This window comes from Brugia malayi, assembly GCF_000002995.4.
Source record: "Brugia malayi strain FR3 genome assembly, contig: Bm_v4_ChrX_scaffold_001, whole genome shotgun sequence".
Classification (NCBI taxonomy): domain Eukaryota; kingdom Metazoa; phylum Nematoda; class Chromadorea; order Rhabditida; family Onchocercidae; genus Brugia; species Brugia malayi.
In genome coordinates, this window is record NW_025062479.1 from 7,102,420 (window position 1) to 7,121,656 (window position 19,237).

Here is a 19,237-nt window from a genome sequence, read left to right on the forward strand (position 1 = left end):
TTTCAAGAAAAACAACACTAAAAACAACTAAAAAAATCGAATCGCCTGGTCATGGAAGAATCACGAATCAAGTTAAACGACAATTTTGATTTATGTTTTGGTCGCTATCTTTGGTTAAACTACTTTAGAACAATTAAAAGTTACTACACAAATACGATGAAACGATTTGTGATCAGTTACAATCTAGTGTTATCAAAAAGGTATGTCCAGGAATGGACCAGGATACTCCGCGACAGGTAACGGAAGAAAATATTGAATATTATCGAAATGATATTTCACACTTTTCATTATCAACTGCAATTAGCTATCACTTGGAAAATTATGGAAATAAAATTTTCTAATACTTGCTCATCCTCATGAAGATCAGGCTGTCCTTATACACCAATAAATTCCAATTTCCAGAATGAAACTAATTCTGATATATCAGTATTAATAGGTAGAATAATAATTTGATTCTTATTCTGAAGTCTGAGTGCAATTCATTGATAGTGGTTTTTTTATAACAAAGGATTTGCCATATTTTTCCTTCACGACCTTTCTTATAACATTGTAATTCCCAGGTAAGATATTTCACAGTTTGGTAGAGCCTGTCTTTGAAACAAGACATAAAATAATTCAATTTTTGGATGTCTGGGATATTTTGGAGATTATACTTTAAAACTGCTTTCCATAATTTTAGATTACCACTAAACATCGGTAGTTAGGCAAATTCACTGTTGAGTGATGCACTTCTGCTGGTAAGCAAGTCTCTCTTTCTTTTCATTTTGGTTTAGGATTAGATTACTGGGTCGGAATCCTTCTTGTACTTGGTTAAAGCTATAAAAATTTCTTTACCTTCGTTTATCTTTTGTTCTCGACCATTTATGTGCATTTGTCTTCTTTCTGGAAGTGTAAAGACAAATTTAGTATCTTTCTTACTGCCCTGTTTCCTTGTGAAACAAAGTCATTTTCCTTTCTAGATAGTTCAGATCGTTGATTTCTTTGTCTTCGATACTGGTAGATTCTCAAATCTGTACTGTTTACCTGTACTTCCTGAAATAGTTTATTATTCAAACCTCAAACTTGAGTAATTAAACCACAGATTAACATTAAATATTATACAGCATTACAATAATGAATTGATACATAACACACAAATGTAACTTAATTATAAATCTTTTAAAGATACAAGCAAACTAGACACCTCGCAACCGAGCCCTACCAAACAAGGAACTATAATGAATGGCTTTGCAAGGAAGAAAATTGGGAGGGATTTTATGGGTGTTAAGGTTACAAAGTAGATTAAAATCACTTAAAACAATACTCTTTGTTCACTACATTATAGCTTCGCATTTGTAGCGACAAATACATTCCATCCACTTTGCGACTTCGAGAGTGTGAAAGTACAGCTTGAGGTGCATTAACTCGCCCTAATTCTTTTTCTGGCCTCGTGCTGTTGACGATTTTCTTCTTTGTAAGCACTTTATCTAATGGTGTTAGATTCATCCTTTTGACCTCATTAAGAAATTCTAGTTTCTCTTTTGCCGTTTGTGCACTTTCGACTATAATAGCTGACAATCCCGGCTTGTAACACTAAAATATTTGTAGAGAATTTACTAGTTCAGGAGATTTGGCAGTGTCGGAATTTGATAAGAGTCAATAATCATCTTTAGGAGAAGCTCCTTTATTTCTTGATCTTGGAGTAAATTGTTTCCACATAATTTGACAATATAGTAGTATAACAGTTCATCAATAAAGAATATGATTATTACCGAACCGGGAGAATTATTTGACGCGTTTACATAACGTAGATGTATTCTTGTCAAAATGGGAGTCAACATAAGCCATCTGTTAGGTTTCAAAAATCATCGTATGGTAATCACGTTATTTAATGCAAACGAAAGAGAGGAAGAGACTCATGTGCAATAATCCCAGATGCGGAATGATTTATGAAAATTTAATCATAAACGTCAAACTGTAAACAACTTGCACATTGGATGTTTATTAGAATAATTTGGAGGTTCGCAATATTCTAAATTCGCGGCATATAATGCCAAGTCCGTTGTTCATCAACAACTGAGGTAAAGAACACAACTACTTTGCCGTACGAGTAAACCAAAAAAAAGGCATAATTAGAGCTATTATTTTATTGCATTGCAAACAGCATAGTGACGTTAAAACATGATACATGTAAGATTTTAGTGTTTGAACTAGATAATTTTCTTTTTCTTTAAATTTAGCTTATGTGGATTATTTAGTTAGTTTTAGATTTTATGTAAACAGTAAAAGTGTTTTAATAAAATTAAGGTTCAGAAATTGCTGCTACTACCTATTTTGTAAATATTTTTATAACTTTTTTTGTCGTACATCTCGTATTCTCTACTATTTAATTATAATTATTGTATGCAGATTTTAGAAATAAAATAGTATATAGTATGCCTATTAAATTCTTTGAATTTTTTTTCACTTTTCTTTCCAAAATTATTTTTGAAGTTGCCATTTCTTCTGTTTTCTTTTTTTTTTTTTTCTAAGCTTAAATGCTTAATTATCATATTCATATCGGTATACAGTTGAAACAATGCAATTATAAAAAGAGAAGAAAACTTTTTTGATGAACGGCACCTTGCGCTTTGTTGGTTCCACTACTAACCAGAAAAAAGCAGCTGTTACCAAGAATTATTGCTGATGAGAATATACCAAAACATGGGAAAATAAAGGTTACCGATTATCATTCTGAACAGTTCAGCACTAAAAATCTTCCTAAGAATACCAATCACTAATTTTAAGCTTCCACAGACAGTCATGAAAAATAGTCTTCAAACTAATTTTCTTTCCTTAGCTACGTTTATTAATTAGTGCTCGTATAATTTGCTCCAAGTATTTAACTTACTTTCTTTTGTTTCTCTTTTTGAGTTAGTAGGAAATTATTTCCAGTTCCTCTTAGTAATTGAACTACTAATTAGAAGGTATATATTTATGCAGTTATGATAGCAATGTTTTAACAGTACTCAATTTATATGATAGCTTTGAAATAAATTTTGAAAATAAAAACCTTCAAATAATCTTTAAGCAGATTGGGATGGAAACCATATTTTGCTTCTTAAGTCAGGAGGTATTTTATATTTTATGCTCTTGAAATATTCATGCTATATGAGCTTACAAAAATTGCTTTTGTAGTGATTTGAAATCTTACCAAATTTAAAAAGTTTTCTAATATTAGAAACAAATCACCATTTCACTGTTGCGTTTTTTTCCATATTGGCATTAAAATTGTATATCGACATCTAGAATTATTGATTTGATTAATGTTCTGATTAAAGTTATCGCTATGTCAAATGTCACTACACACTCGTTTATCAGATACAAATTGAAAATGCTTTGACGATTTCGGGCCATTTCATGCAGTTTCATGACAAACTGTTGGTATGGTATAGCCGATACGACTATTTTAGCGGTCTTCTTCGTATTTCTTTTCTTCCAGTCGTCTAATACTTTCAGCTATACATTTTCGGCACACAAATTAATATCAATTACAAGGACGGAATTTTTTCCCAACCTCTATTTTGAATGGCATAACAATTATCTTTTCATCTACTATGCAAAATACGAGTGATTATACATCAAAAATCTCTTAAGAATGTTCGAATTTCTACCTGCTTTATGCTATATCTATATAACATTTTGGAGAATGATAACTTATACTTCTGTTATACTAAGCTAGAATTATTATTTGTTGCTAATTTAATTCTAGAGAATGAAACGTTATACGTATTTTTGCTGTTTTTTGAAGCACTGTAACCCTTTTTTGTACGAATATTCAGAACAAGGCTGGGCAAAACACTGTAAACTATAATACAAAAGCATAATTAGTAAATATATCCTATAATTAGCAGAGATTATTCATGGAATCATTTTATTACCATTCTATTTTGCTTTTCGTATTCTACGAAATACACCATAAGATCGTGAATGTGCATTCAAAATAATGTTAAACAATTCGGGAATTTAGTGGTAGAATATGACGTAATGTTGACGTTGATATTTGCAGTCCATGAATTACGCAAAATCGAAATGTTAAAAAAATTCAGTGTGTGATTTATAAAATTATAGCTTCCCTATAATATATTATCATAAACCGTGAAATTTTTTCTCATTTTTTATTTTTTCATTTATTAATTCTGCAGACTGATATAGATTCAAAATTCTTCATCACTGATTGTAAATACCTACAAGATAAGACAAAACTTCAAATATTTTCTATTTTAAGTATCGAAGTACCTAAATATTCACTTTGCTTAAAGGACTGTATTTCGACATAATTGTATATCCTTGCATATACTGATCACTTGTGTTTATTTTCTTAAAAATTAAATTTGATTTTGTCATTATATTAGTGCTTTTAGCTTATCCGAACGTTAACAACCAAATTATAAGTTTTTATGTCAGTACCTTGGTGAACGAATGTATTTTGTAACTTTAATCTAATTAATTTATATATCCTTATTTTTCCGCTAGATGTAATTTTCTCTATTTCTCGGAAATGGAAATGTTCATGAAGTAATTTAATTCTGAAAGTTTTACAGCTGGTTTTATGAAATAGGTAATTTTCTGAAATTTTATTGTGATCTTTTTATTATTAAACTTTGGAAATAAGCTTATATTAAGCATCCTATGAATTTTTGTTAAGTGCGATTAACTTCATAGGTACTTTTTCATCTGCCATATAATAGCTGCTGTTTAAGAACTCTTCTTATCATTTTCGGTCCTTTCGATGCTACTATTTTTTATCATTTCAAGGAAAATGTGCTGATTGAACAAAAAATTTTCACATTTTCCTGTAAAATTCGATTAGGCTTATGTTCTTGACTCGTTATCTTTATCCTTAAGCTGCTTTTTCTTCCTTTTAATAGAATGCCCAGTTGCTTATTTTCCTATTTCGCTTCGGTTATCATTTTTAAAAATTTCTAAATAACAATTTCATAAAATTCTAATTTCTGCAGGATTTCAGTAATTTATAAGCAGATTTTACTACTTCCAGAATGTGCAAAATTTAATTGCAGTAAAGCTTTTTCATCACACTTTATTCTATGATTTAACTTCTTTTTTCATTTTTATCAAATACTGATAGGAAAACATACTCATGTTCAACTAGAATTTTAAAATTTGGGACGTATTTCTTAGTTTTCATGTTCCATTTATAAATAATTTTAATTAATGTTTCAGAAGTAGCGGTTTTATTGTGGAAGGTGCCTAGGTATCAGATTGGATAGCACATATTAGTTATGACATCATCTTCAAACGTGTTTGGCGAGAAAGCCTCAATTTTCGTTTCTATTATTGCAACGTTTATTGGCTTGTCATTAAGCATTACTGCTATACTGCTACCATCATGGCAGGTACTCATTCAAAACATAAATCGTTTAGATCGAAATATATTTTCTTTGAAACTATTATATTATCACGACAAGTGCTTACTTAAAATTTTCTTTCAGATTTAGGAATCTTTTTGTTTTCATATTTTTAAAATGTGACATTATTATCGTGCCGTTTACTTTATTTTGAACTTAGGTGGTAAATTTGCGGGAATATAATTCGATTCACGAGCATGGTCTGTGGTTGGACTGTAGAAGACATAGTAGAGATAGTAATGCCAACGTACTTCTCAGAAGGTTTTATTTTAAGTCTTTTATCATCTTTTTCTCAAGGAAAAAATTCAAGTCAAGCTTAGTTTAACTTACTCGTAATAACATAATTCTTGAAAATTTATTTTTTTTAAGTTTTTTTTTTTTTTTTATAAAACTTAAAAATTTCTTGCGATTCATTGTCTTTTATAGTTATTTTGTAATTGATATTGTTTATAATTGATGTTAGGTTGAATGACATTTTGATGATGAAGGAAAATTACTGAGTGGCCATCATTTTTAGGTACACAACAAATACGGAACCTTTGAACTGTGTTTATAAATTTGACTACGACAAATATTCAGGCACTTTTGATTTGGAAGATGATAATAGTCCTGTTGGAGAAGTAAACAGGCACAAGTTTTATGGTTCGCTCGTCTTTATGTTCTTTGCCATTATCTGGCTAATTATAACAATCTCAAAAGAAAACTGGAAATTTTCAGCACTTGCTCAAAAGCTCATGCAAATGCAGAAACTAAAGTTTGGACTGAGTCAAAAAAATTTTTAAATAACTTCTTTGATAACCTTAATCAAAAAGTGATAAATTCAGAAGAACTTAAAATTAAAGCATAATATGATATTGTGTGGTTTTGAGTGCTTCTGTTGAGCATTTAAGAAACTTTGAAAATTAGTATTGTTAAGCTTAAGTGCAAAAGGTTAGGAGTTAAACTTTCTTTGTTTTCTTACTATAAATGATTATTTGTTACAGGTTGGCATACAGCAACTTTAATTTTATTAGCGCTGGCACTGTTGACGTCGTTCTTATCTGTATGTCTAGGTTTGTCTGCGTGTTGTTACAGTTCACTGGCGCTGATCGTCACGGGTGTAACTCTAATGACAAGTTATTTTTACATTATTTATACTTCTTTTGCAGTAGACTTTTTCAGTGGAATGACATTTTAAGATCTAATTTTGTTGGTAAGCAATTTTTCGTTCAATGAAGAAAAATATTTCTTTCAGCATTTTTGTCTGTAATAGCTGAAGGACTATTCTTTTTCTATTCACATCGTGCCGATGTTCGCTTTATCAAGGGTATTGTCAGTACATACGAGGTTTTAAAACACTTTTCATATAATAATTTCATTATAAGTCTGGTAATTTTTATTTCTGCTATTATTCCAGGCTACCTTAAGCAATGTCCTATATTTGGTGAGCTGGTCATTGACGTTGATATGGCTTTGGATATAACAGAGATGATATCAGTATAAACAGGATTATTTTCAGCAGCGAGTTGGCTTGGCATTTTTTCTGCAGATGGCCGCATGTGCATGTCATTTTCTTGCATTTCTCGTTTCACTGGTATTTATATATTTTGCATGGACTGGTAAAAGCGATGCTAGTGATCGATATAGTTTTAATCGAGGCTCAAAGTTAAATGTAGCAAGTATGGGAAGGTCTGCATCTGAAAACATTTCTCACACTGTTTTTTGAGCACAAAGTCATTTCTTTTAGGTATCGTTTATGGTATAGCACAAATATTTTCCTGTGAATTGTCTGTTAAACTTTTCCATTTTCAGATCTGAAAGGCAAGGAAATGTTTCATTCATTAAAAAGTTCGAAAGCAAAACTACACAGCTTTTTGATGAAAAGACCTTTACGAATTATTTTTTAGAAAACAATTGTCGCAGTTCGAAGTATTACTTGTTTACAGATCGTTGGAATTTGAACCACAAATGATATATCAGCAAAATGTGGCACCCACTGGAATTCGCCCACCTCATTATATGAAACATCAAGAACAGTACGACAAAAATATCGCTGGAAGTACTCCTGAGTTAGGGACAAGACAGTTATCTGCCGAATTCTTTGGACAAAAAGTAAGACGAAAAAGTGAAACCTGTGTTTAACTTTTAACTAGCTTTTTTATAAAACTCAGAATGTTTTATGCGTAAATTGATTTGCTGGAAATATAATTTATTTAACTGAATATGAAGTCTCTGCTAATTTCAACCCTAAATTCCGACTTTGCAGTTTCAGTAATTTGATCAAAGTAATCCATCTAAGAAGCTAAGAAAGGTAGAAAAATATTTGTGGTGATTACTTTTCTCCACTTATTTTTCCTTAAAAATTCTTTGCTTTGTATTCTTGTTTAGATTACTCAATAGATTTTAAAGAGGGCATGAACCAACCACTTTTTATGTGCTTCAGTTTTGTAAATCTTCAGCAAATTCATAAATTTCCATTGTATTTTAGCACCTGTTCTCCAGATTAAACATGCGATTTTGTTGTACTGATTTCATAGACCAGCGCTTCTAGGCTAAACTTTATAAATCTGTCACTAATTTTACCTATAGTATTTAAAAGTTTGTTTAAATGAATGATTACAACTTTAAATATTAACAATACAGTTCATTCTCACAAATGCCCAAGTTCTATTTTTTTTTTTCTTGTAAAAAATTTTCAGCGAAATTGAGTGAATTTTGCAATCCACACTTTTTTAACCAGTCTGTATTTTCTTCTTTTCTTCTAGCTCATTTTTCAAGTGTCTTGAATTTTATTTGGAAAGCTATTGACAAGAGCCTCCCAATCTGCTGAAGTTCCCCAGGGGTCGCTTTTAATGGATTTATCAAAATGAAATGCAAAAATTTTTTTAATTATGTATCAGAACACAATTTGTATGATAAATTTACATTACCTCGTTTTTCGTAAATTCTTATGATTGTTTCATGATGGCTTTATATATCTTTTAACATCTCTATATTTCCACTTGCAATCACATCATTTATTCAACTTTTCTGCTTTTATTTTTCACATTTTTTATATTATTATTAATTTGACCAGCAGTTATTTCATTCTTCTTTAACTCAGCAGTTTTACTTTGTTAACTTTTGTTTTTGACGTCCTTGAAAAAGTTATGATGATTTCCAAAAAAGATCATGAAAGTCTGTGAATTTACTTTTTTGACTAAAGTTCAAGAAGCCAGTCGCTATTTTCAAAGTAAATTGTTTTAATGTCTATCATATTATAATTGATTCTATTGGCCCAATGAATGAAGAGATCAGAATTCATGAGTAATTTCGTTGAAGGAATACTAATTCCGCTGATTTTGAATAACTATACAAAAATATTTGTCTAATTTTGATCCATTTTTTAGTAAGTAAAATTGGCAGCTTCTCACACTATTTCCAGTTTTTTTTTTCTTTAATTTTAATGGCCAACACCACAAGATTATTGAAGTACATCAAATGTGTGATTATAATGATAATAAATATATTGAATAACTCAGTGTGCTACTGAACATTAATTATATTTTTAAATAGATTTCAGTGCCTTATATGGTTCACTTGTGATGTCTCCTTAGTGACTAATTTTGTGAAAAAGTAACTTGAGATTGATTTGTACCCTGCTTTTAAAGCTTTCAATAAAAGTTCATATCAAATTTGGTACAGTGCGCAATGTTTGAAAGGAATACACACGTCAGTGTTGCGTTTACCGGAAATAATATTACTGACTGACTGGTATTCGCTTTTAATTAGTCAAACTTATTGCAGCCGTTTGTTTTTCAGAAAATAATAGTACGAACTCGTGGTCGAAATAAATGATAATGGAAGTGGCTAGTAATATTAGTGATAGAAAAACTTGAAATATCGGAAAATCTCATGACTTCAGATTGGATTTCCCAAGCACTTCATAGGTTCGCTGATAAACTCAGAGTAAATATGTTTGACTGTGTATGGTTTGAGTAATTAGTTCTTAGTGTCACTTTTATTAATACCTTTTGATCCTCTAATCCAATTCTTCTGGTTAATTTTTTGAAGGTTATTAAAATTCTCCACCAAAACCAATTCCGCTTGATATAACCCAGTATACCTACTGTTGGGTATCATATTACATTTCAGTAAGCAGTACTATGCTTCCCAAAAAATCTATTTTGTTTACCGTGATTAGATGGTTTCTCAGGAGCGTTTTTCACTTTTGAGAAAAAATACAGCACGAGCCGATGAATCACTGAATTCATCGCTTTCAATATATGGATAACATCTAACTTCCCATGAGCATGAAATTTTGAAAAACGTCCAAATGATGACTGAGGATCTACGACAGGATGACCTTCACCATCAACATGATTGAAACCAGTTTGCGAAACCACTAGGCGGAGGCACGATCACCACCCATATTTGGCCTTTCTTTTCAAGGGCAGACATATGTCATCCAGTACTGTACTACCCTTGTACCTTCATTTATTTCTTTGTTTTATGTTATGCATGGAATTCTTATAGTTTGCCTACTAGTTTTATAAAATTTTAAAACCGATCCTTCCAAGGACACTGATCGTTTTAGTCGTTGAGATGAATGAGAATTGCTGAAAGATCTCATGATCTTTTTTTCGCTGAAATCCTCGCTGTTCCCTATCATGTTTCAATCTCTGTGCAAAGAGTTTATGACCAAACATTGGACACAAGCACACACATAAATAGGTGCATACATATAAAGCTGGACGTAGGTCACACCTACACAGTGAACCGAGCGATCGATTTCAGATGCGATAACTAAGAACCATAATGTATGAATTATTTCCCACTGAAAGTATAGATGGCAGTGGTCACTATGATTATTACCGATTCGTTGTTCGTTGTGGAAATAGTATCTTAATTAAACTTTCGTTATTTCCCCATTACGAATCAATTTCCTTCTGTTTTCTTAGAACATTTTTTGAAATAATCAGTTCAATTTCTGTTCTGTGAAACGAAAATATTGTGACTTATATCATAATGTTCGTTTTTGAGCACATTTGTTTTAAGCCTTTCTAAATTCCTTTTAAATTATGATCTATTTACTGAGTTAAAGGCCATTTATTTTTACATGACTTTGTGAGTTAAATTTCATTGTACTAATAATTTATTAATTGCTTGAAACAAACATCACCTATACTGTATAAATGAATCATAATGTTCGTTTTTTTTAAATATAAATGAATGAGGGATATAAAAGTAGGGATTATTTCTGAGACCATTTCCGTTGCAGGTATCATATTTTGTAATAATTTAGATCATTATTGCAATAGAAGATTCTATTTCCTAGTAAAGTTGCTACTTGAACTTTTTAGTTTTGTTGGTGACAAAAAATTGATGGTTGGTACCTGGGTAGTTGTTTAAATTGAAGTGGCAACATCTGTTGTTGTAAATAATTCTTCAGGGATAAAATCAAAATGTTTGGTGTTTAGAAAAGGTAACGCCAGATGACTCATCGCCGAAATAATTCCAAAGTTTTGCCATCTTATTTCAGTAAGTTTCGGAAATCAAGCATAGTTGCCATACAGCTATCATTAATTACTTCAGTTTTGTATCCACCTTTCTCTTTCCTTTTCACCTTCTTTATTAAATCAATTTTTGATGAAATGGGTGCAATTCGTCAATGATAACAATAAATGCTGCTACTGGTTTCAGTCTTAATCATTCGTTTCGTTTATACTTTTTAAAGTGTTTTAAATCCATTACTTGACTTCTTTTTTCTTTTTCTAATGCTCGTTATTATAGCCGCAACGATTTGAAACAACATAGGCAAGATTCTCAAATTTGAAGACCTAAATTTTCTTTGCTACTACAGCATTCCATAGCATTCTATAAACTTATGCCTTTTCGATTTTCAATACCATTTCAAATAATCGGGAGAAACAGTTTTATCACCTACACCTTATACATATTCCTCACACTTAGGGTAATTATCAGCTATAGCTTGTTTAGATACAAAAAAAGATGGAAGCGATGAGCTAGCAAAAATTCAAACTGTCAATGAGTGCTACTGAAGAAAGTCAAAATAAGTGTAGCCAGAAAACAGCCTTATCGTTATTTTTCTTACTTGAATTGATTGCTCATGTTTTGGGCTGTGTTGCTCTAATAAGCCCAAGCTGGCAGTACGTATATCTTGAAGTAAGTGTCAAAATGCGATTTTTTTTTTTTTCAAGTTTCCGTAACATTACAATTCGATTTAGATTCAATCATATTTCAGCAAACTTCTAATTCATATTAGATTTTTTCTTTCATTTGCTACCTTTCCCTCTTGTTTATGCTTAGTATTAAATAAACTTGTATTACTAATATTTAAGTCAGATATTGTAGAATGGACGTACAGAGCACCACCATGGATTGTGGCTTGATTGTAAACGCGATTATTCTCATGATTATGGCCGAAGCCGTGAGTATTACGAAACTTTGTATAGGTTCGTATAATACTGTTCTGTTTAAGATGGGATCACATTTATGAAGGACTGGAAGATTAGGAAGGGAATAAATTAGCCCCTTTTATACGACCGAAATCTAGCACCATTTTTACCCTACTCGGTTTCAATTCATTTTGATCTATATCGAAATTATAGGCTTAATAAACAACAGTCACCATTTGATCAGTTTTTTCTCACATCATTACTATGTGTTTACAAATTCGATTATTATATTGATATGGAGGATCTGTATGATCATAATCATGACGAGAATCGCCTCCAAGATGACGCTAACCAACATTTACTATTGGGTTTGTTAATTACATGTCCTTTTCCTTTTCTTTAATTTATATAAAGTCTCATTTTGTTTCAGGTTGGAAAATAGTGTCATTAGCTGCTCTTGGATTTGCGACATTAGCAGCAAGTGCAGCATTATTGCTTTCAGTTTGCGCTTTTTGTCATCGTACTCTTATTTGCGCTGCAGCTGTTCTTGTCACTGTTGCTGGTCGGCATATCTTTAGAATTTACTTTAAGACTCAAGTCTTTTCTAAATTTTAAAAGCACGGTTATCATTGAATTCACACAAGAAGTACGATTTTCAATTACAGTAATAACAAAGCGCGAATGATAAGTTGGACTTTGGATTAAAAAAAAAGACTTTATTTTTGCTTCTGAGTAATAATTCAATCTTACAGCTTTGCTCTCTTCCATGGGCTTATTAATATTTTACATCTGGGCCAACCATCAGGACAACAATATTATTAAAGAAGAAGATGGCATATATGAGGTTAATTATGAATTGGTCATTTTTCAGTTGATAGCTGCAGAAAAGGAAAACAATAGATACTGATTTTTATTGGCCAGAATGTTGCGTCGATGTTGGAATAGACCGACCAACACTGTAAGATAAAGAATGACGTCGTTGAAGTGGCAAATCAGCTTGAAATTCAGTAGTCCGTAATGTATATTTTGACGCGTACTTTAAAAGGACGCCTTTAGATAATGATTATATTTGGTCTAGCCTTACTTCCATAAACCAAATCTTTGTAGTTAATTGGTATTTGAAACATTTATAAAAATCGGTTCAATAAAAATTGGCTTAAGGAATGGACTGACAGTCAATACGTGAAAAGCATGATGGTGATGCTATTTATTGATACTCACTAAGTAATGAGTACAATCACCAGTGGTTGATTTGAACCATTTAATGATGTAAATTTCTTTCCCCAACAGAATGGATTCTTAAATTCTAAATTCAGTACTGTTGAATCTTCATTCTGAAAATGGTTATATGTTATTAGGAAGGCATTTGCGATGATATGTAAAATCATGTCAACGTGTCCGTTTGTTGACTTTGAAGAGGACGCAGAAGGACGTTCTATTTTAGAGATTTACTTATTTCTGTAAAAATATTTAAGGAATATTAAATTCAGAGGTTTGGAATCGAAAAGGACATTTTGTCTTAGGATAGTGTAGTGATCAGATTATTTTCAGCAGAATACGTTCTTTTATGTGTAACTTGTGCTTTAGCTGTCTTATAACAACTGCGAAATGGAGAATTTTAGTTGTCTTTGTAAGATGCACGACAGTTACATTTTCTCATTTTTAGCAGTATTTTGGATGGGCGCTGTATATGCAAATAGCAGGGACGACGACGCAGTTTTTTGCATCTTTCTTAGGTTGCGCTGTTACCTCAATGGCATTCAGAAAAAGTCGGGCCAAATTGGTCAAGATCGAGGTTTCTCATCCTAATTTATACTCACTTATTATTTAACTCAGTGCTGCATTCTTCGAGTGAATCTCTAGATTTCAGGTGATTGATAGAGACAATTCAACCTTGCTTGATCGAACAGTTTCACTCCCATTCAAGCGTTCATTTTCAGCAATTTACAAATTGGACTCAGCTGACCTCCAGAAGTGGGAAAGGGATTACATAAATATCATCCAATCAGATAGCATCACCAAACGGGTAAGTTTTTAAAGAATATTAGAAAAATCTATAATGCATATTCTAGCTTAGACAATTAACGAACATTCGTGATTTTTCCTTATCACCACCCATATTTTCAATTTTTTGCTTTTATTGTGTCTGAGACGTAACTATACATCAAGCACGATCATATATAGCAGGCCATCATTTATGGTTAGTCTCCGCTTACTAATTGGTATTGAGAAACAGCTGTGTTAGTTGTTCTATCGGTTGTTATCAATACTTGCATTTTATGAGTTTTTTTATCTCGGACAAATAGGATTTGCAATTTCAAGAGTTCTATATCGGCACCAGATTTCAAGAAGTACCCGAGGAAGAACAAACAGAATCCACAGGAAAGCAAAATCACAAAATCCACTTCTAATTTATTCGACCAACCAAACTTAAACACTGCTTTCGAAACATTTCCACAATCATTTTCATTTCCAGTTCCAAAGGTTACGTTTCTCATAAATTTGCACATGATAATTGCCTCATTTGGGGTAGAGAGCCTCATTTTATAGAAAAAGTGATCCCAGTTTTCACGCAATAGAATATTTGATTTTCGGCAATGCAGTACAACTTCCTCTTCAACAAATACTGTAAAGATTTGTCTTGATGAATTAAGAACTTTTACTGCATGCTCGTTTCTGCAAGAGTATGTGTGCATGTGTGCTACATATTGTGTTTGAGGTCTAAGAAGCAAACATTAATATTTAAATTATTTTCTATATCACACGGTCCTTTTTCATTTTGGAATTCTTCACTGACTGCACAACTTCTTGTGTGAAAGTCAGTTTTTGATTACAGTCAATTTTAAAAGTCACGTCAAAGCAACCTTCAACGGTGATGGATGCAAATCGACGATTAAGCGATGATCTTGATCTGACTTACGAATACTTGCCAGACGACCTCGTAGGAAATTCACGAAGTACAGAAACGTTAAACAGATCGTTCACAACAAATTTTACTGACATCAGCTTATTCGGTCACAGCAAGTATGTCACGAATATCTATCGCTTTTTATGATTCATTTGACGCCTTTCTCATCTTTCTAATGCACAAAAATTCAGACCAAATCGTAGTTTCATTTTCAGGTTTTTTACACTTCAACTGTTTTTTAAAATGGACAAAGCAAAAGAAGTATTTTCTTTTTGCAGAGATATTTGTAACCAACGCAGCCACTCACGAAGTCCAGTCAATGTCTATGATAAAGTTTACGAGTATATCCCAGATATAGCTAAATCACGTAATCATGAACAGGCAAACAGTTGTTTTAAGAATATCGCCATTTCTGCTGACAAAATTTTAATTCGTTCCGGTTTGATTTTTATCATTTTCAACAAGTATCCAACTCCTTCTAAGGTGATTTAATTGAGGGTATCCAATTCCTTCTAAGGTGATTTAAATAGGAGTAGATAAAAGAAAATAATTCAAAACGTTTTGCATAATCTGCTGTCTGATTTCTACTAAATAATTCTGTAATTGCATGGGTTTAAGGACAAGAACAGACAACTGATGAAGACCTTAGAACACTTATCAACGATGTGTCTTCCTGTTCGAACACTACAGCCACTAAGTTCACTTTTTTTCATTTTTTTTTCATGTAAAAAGGAACCTAAAAAAAAAATTTTTTTTTTGATCATGACAATTTTAACAGTTTTTTTCATTTAGATCAGCTTTCACGAATTTGGTTCCTGAAACAATCACTGTACCGACAAATCGGTGTACATCTGGTGATATGCTTTCAGTCCTACCAAATGATGTATTTATTGGTTTTGTATTTTAAATTCATAGATTTTTTTTATGATGTTTGTTTTAGAGATTTCTTCATTCACGTGAGTCGTTCCACTTAATCCTAATCTTAGTTGGTTCCACGATGTGACATTGATGAAATAATATTGCAGCCAAGAACAAGGATATCCAATTTGCAAAATTTTCTGGTAGAACGAAACGCATATCTTCATTTTCCAAATGGGCACTCACTGAATCATGTTTCTGATGGTATTGCGATCAATACATTCGATTTTAGAACACTTATGGGAAGAGAAGGAGAAAGGTATTTGAAAAACCGGATTGAAGTGCTTTGAAATTTCAACATGGGTGATGATGGAAGAATTGGGATTTAAGAACCTGCTAGAAAATCGCTATAATGAAAATTCTATAAATACCATACACAGGGATTATGTCGGATATTACAGATCCATCAAGAATTTGGTTTTTCGACCACAGAAAGATGAAAGTATTGAGGCTTTCGAGCGTGCTGATAATTCATCAGAACACAGTTCACTAAACAAATGCATGCCGAATAAGAGTAAAACACTGGATCCGATAACAAAAATTATCTTACCAGAAAACAATGACATACAAATGACATGCAGTGTTATTCCCACCCCATATATGTTAGTTTCCTACCTTATTTATTTCTTCAGTTATTTAGTATGTGTCGATGTTGTTATCAGAAGGTCATCGCACTTCAAAAATAGTTGCAAGACCCATTCTTTGTTTTAAATCACTCTTTTATTTGGACCGTCACTTCCGTAATTTATATGTAATTTCTTATGCAGTCTAGTTGAAACTACTGGATGACATTTGCCGTTGTCGATTATCACTGGACCAAACAAAGTTTTATATTCTAAACTTTCTTTCATGATTCACTGGACAAAGAATTCTTTTGTTTGGTGATGATATGACGCGTTTAGCATTTTTGCCTTCCTGTTAGTCCATCACAGTGGATTTTTTTCGTCAATAATTATCATTTAAGAAATCATTCATTCAAACAACAATGAACAAAGTACCTTTCATGAAAGTGGTGCATAATGACGAAGTGTATTGCCTAAACTAGTTGGTTGAATACCTTTCTTTTTTCATGCAGACATTTCAGATGCTTTATTTGCTAGTGTTTTAGGTGCTCAGCAGATGAAATGGATCGTTCCATAGGTTCATTAGATACATTTAACAGTAACGCGGCTATAAAAAACAACGACCAGCAGTTTGAAGCAAAACTGTGTTTGAATTTGTTCATGAATGGTGGAGTAGCGTCGCTTCTTACTGGAAACAATTCTGATAATGACTCCGCTGAAGCAAAAAAGAGCAATATCACTACCGTCTAGTAATTTATTAGTGAATTCCTGGCATCATCAGGATGGATAAAATATGCCGAATAATAATGCACTGCAGTCATCTCTTTTATACATAGATTACTTGAGAAATCTTCATTTGTTCCGAAAAAAGTGCCTACTTTTTTCAAAAATTTTTACCTCTATATATTACTTCTATTGTTACTTTAGTTATGCTTTTATTGTTGACAAAGATGATGATTCCAGTTAAAATTTTTTTTTATTCTTTGCTATTCCATCGGTAATATGGTTTTGTTCTAAAAAAAAAAAATAATAAAATGTATGTTACGAGTTGTTGCTCGTGTTTTGCGTAACACTTTGTTTGTGGAAATGTAATTCTTGAGAGTGAAAATTTGATGATCTTAAGGGAAATTCGAGAAGTGGCTAATCCATCATAGCTAAGGGACTTATTAAACAAGGATTCATTATTGACTAGTGGAGAATTGGGAAATTATATTACTGAGGGGTGGATTTCAAGAAATTTCAATCTTATTTCATAGTAAAGGTAAGCAAGTGAAAAGGACAGAATAACAATGCGTTGTTGTTTCCATGGTGACACTGAGGCTAATGAGAAATGGAAAACGTAGGATGGGATAGTACCGAAGAAGTGAATGGCTGAAGTGCATATTATCGGAGAGATTGAATATGCATCTGGGTTCCCAGAACAACGTCTTTTTTGTCGCTGGGAGCTCGGATTTGGTGAGTTATTCGTGTTTCTAGTTAGATGAATCTGTGAACAGTCTCACTTTTTAAAGTAAGAAGATTTTAAAAAATGAAAAGTGGTTCCCAACAAACTACTTTTTATCCTCGAAATTTCCATTAATTTTTTGTTGTTATTTCGTGAACTATTTCATCATGAAGGTCATACATAGCTAAAAGTGCTGTACTGTTTAAAATCACTTTAAGGTGGTGGATGGCGTGTAATACAAGGAGTAAGCAAAGGACAAACTCAGATCGACTTATCCGAATATGAAGATTTTGCATATTTTTCACATCCGTTGGATATACATCTTATAACTAAAACCATACAAGGTCAGCATAACTTCATAAAATGGAAATTATTTTGAAAAGAACCTTGATACTTGAACTCTTACATCTCTGAGCTGTCAAATTTAAATTACCGGCATTTGCAGTCTTCTGTAGCCGAAAATTGTGGATTGGTCGTAGACGGAAAATCTCAAAACAGCAACTATGGAAGAAAGTAAAGAATTTACTCAAAACATTCCTATATTTAGGATGGCCTTCAATTAGTTTACAAATCTGGCATTACGATGAATTTGGTCGGCAGGAACTGTATGGCTACGGGTCCATATATTTACCAGCTTCACCCGGTGAACATCAGGTAATTGGTTTGCGTTGTCAATATAAAAACTGACTATTGTTTATAGTGACTGGTTGAACCATTTGCAAACAGAAATTTCATTTTTTCGTGATCGGTTTACAGCTAAGTTATTGATTTGATTAATTTACTAGTTTCCATTAATTACAGATGAAATGTTATACATGGAGACCGAAAGGTAGTTTACGTGAAGAAATGATGCAGTACTTTGTTGGAGGTGGTTTACAATTAAGCAATGAAAATTCGACACGACTCGATGAATACTCAAGATTGCGCACTGTATCAATGGGTGTCGTTAAACTGCGTATTTCAGTGATAACCAAAAATTTTGATCGTTTCGGAATCCAGTGCTAATAACTTTAGCCTCTGCTTAACCATTCTTTGTGTCTCGTTAAATGTGAACGTCATTTGTAATATATTATGAGCGCTTCGTTAGTGAGCGTATTTTATCTTGACAGAATGTCTCCATTAAGAAACTTGTTTAGTGTTCCTATCTATTTCATTCATTTCCTACCAAATATATCATCCAGCAGTGCGTAGTGATTCCTCACTGTTATAATATTTTCTGATCACATTTTATAATGTCATGACGATGGTCACTATCAATAAGCCGGAAGAGGTACATGTATTCCGCATCTTCTCTGACCTACAGTTGACTTGTAATACGTTACTTTCTCACACGCTGTCTATCTTAAATTTGTAAAATTTCTAGTTTTTGTAATAACTTTTTGTAATAATTTTTTTTTTACTTTCGAATGCATTACTTTCAAATGTATCAATTAAATGGTAGCGTACAGGAGATAATAGAGCCACTTTCCATAAAAACTATTTAGCATTTCCAGGTGTTTCTTAGACGACTAGCCAATCTGTACAGTCAGATCTTGTCAGCTATGCCCCAAAAAGTAAGATTTATTGTCAATGCTGCTTGACTATAACAGCTCTAAGACTTCTGAAAGCGCTCTGGGACGTATGCTGAGGGAAAAAGGAAG

The 19,237-nt window shown here is 32.2% G+C and overlaps 3 protein-coding genes across 4 annotated transcripts; all 3 read left to right on the forward strand.

The window, feature by feature from the left end:
* Positions 1 to 5,261: 5,261 nt before the first annotated feature.
* Positions 5,262 to 7,508, forward strand: Bma-nsy-4 (Uncharacterized protein; the record flags this gene model as incomplete). Its single annotated transcript, XM_001899031.1, has 7 exons — positions 5,262 to 5,375; positions 5,548 to 5,648; positions 5,905 to 6,029; positions 6,371 to 6,502; positions 6,622 to 6,713; positions 6,886 to 7,055; positions 7,313 to 7,508. The coding sequence occupies 7 exons, from the start codon at positions 5,262 to 5,264 to the stop codon at positions 7,506 to 7,508; spliced, it is 930 nt and encodes a 309-aa protein (XP_001899066.1).
* Positions 7,509 to 11,393: 3,885 nt separating this feature from the next.
* Positions 11,394 to 16,903, forward strand: Bm6995 (Uncharacterized protein; the record flags this gene model as incomplete). The annotated part of the gene is made up of 15 exons (XM_043073947.1): positions 11,394 to 11,531; positions 11,721 to 11,821; positions 11,978 to 12,132; positions 12,195 to 12,326; positions 12,517 to 12,608; positions 13,431 to 13,559; positions 13,635 to 13,790; positions 14,087 to 14,248; positions 14,601 to 14,788; positions 14,951 to 15,111; positions 15,291 to 15,369; positions 15,465 to 15,555; positions 15,698 to 15,849; positions 15,992 to 16,192; positions 16,699 to 16,903. 15 exons carry the CDS (start codon positions 11,394 to 11,396, stop codon positions 16,901 to 16,903), a joined length of 2,142 nt encoding a protein of 713 aa, XP_042929881.1.
* A 617-nt stretch (positions 16,904 to 17,520) lies between these two features.
* Positions 17,521 to 18,602, forward strand: Bma-mksr-2 (Uncharacterized protein; the record flags this gene model as incomplete). 2 transcript variants are annotated; one of them, XM_043073948.1, is made up of 4 exons in its annotated part: positions 17,521 to 17,608; positions 17,816 to 17,941; positions 18,043 to 18,251; positions 18,399 to 18,602. In XM_043073948.1, 4 exons carry the CDS (start codon positions 17,521 to 17,523, stop codon positions 18,600 to 18,602), a joined length of 627 nt encoding a protein of 208 aa, XP_042929882.1. The 2 variants fall into 2 exon arrangements, with proteins under 2 accessions (XP_042929882.1, XP_001899064.1); XM_001899029.1 differs by having other exon boundaries at positions 18,145 to 18,251.
* Between the last annotated feature and the right edge of the window lie 635 nt (positions 18,603 to 19,237).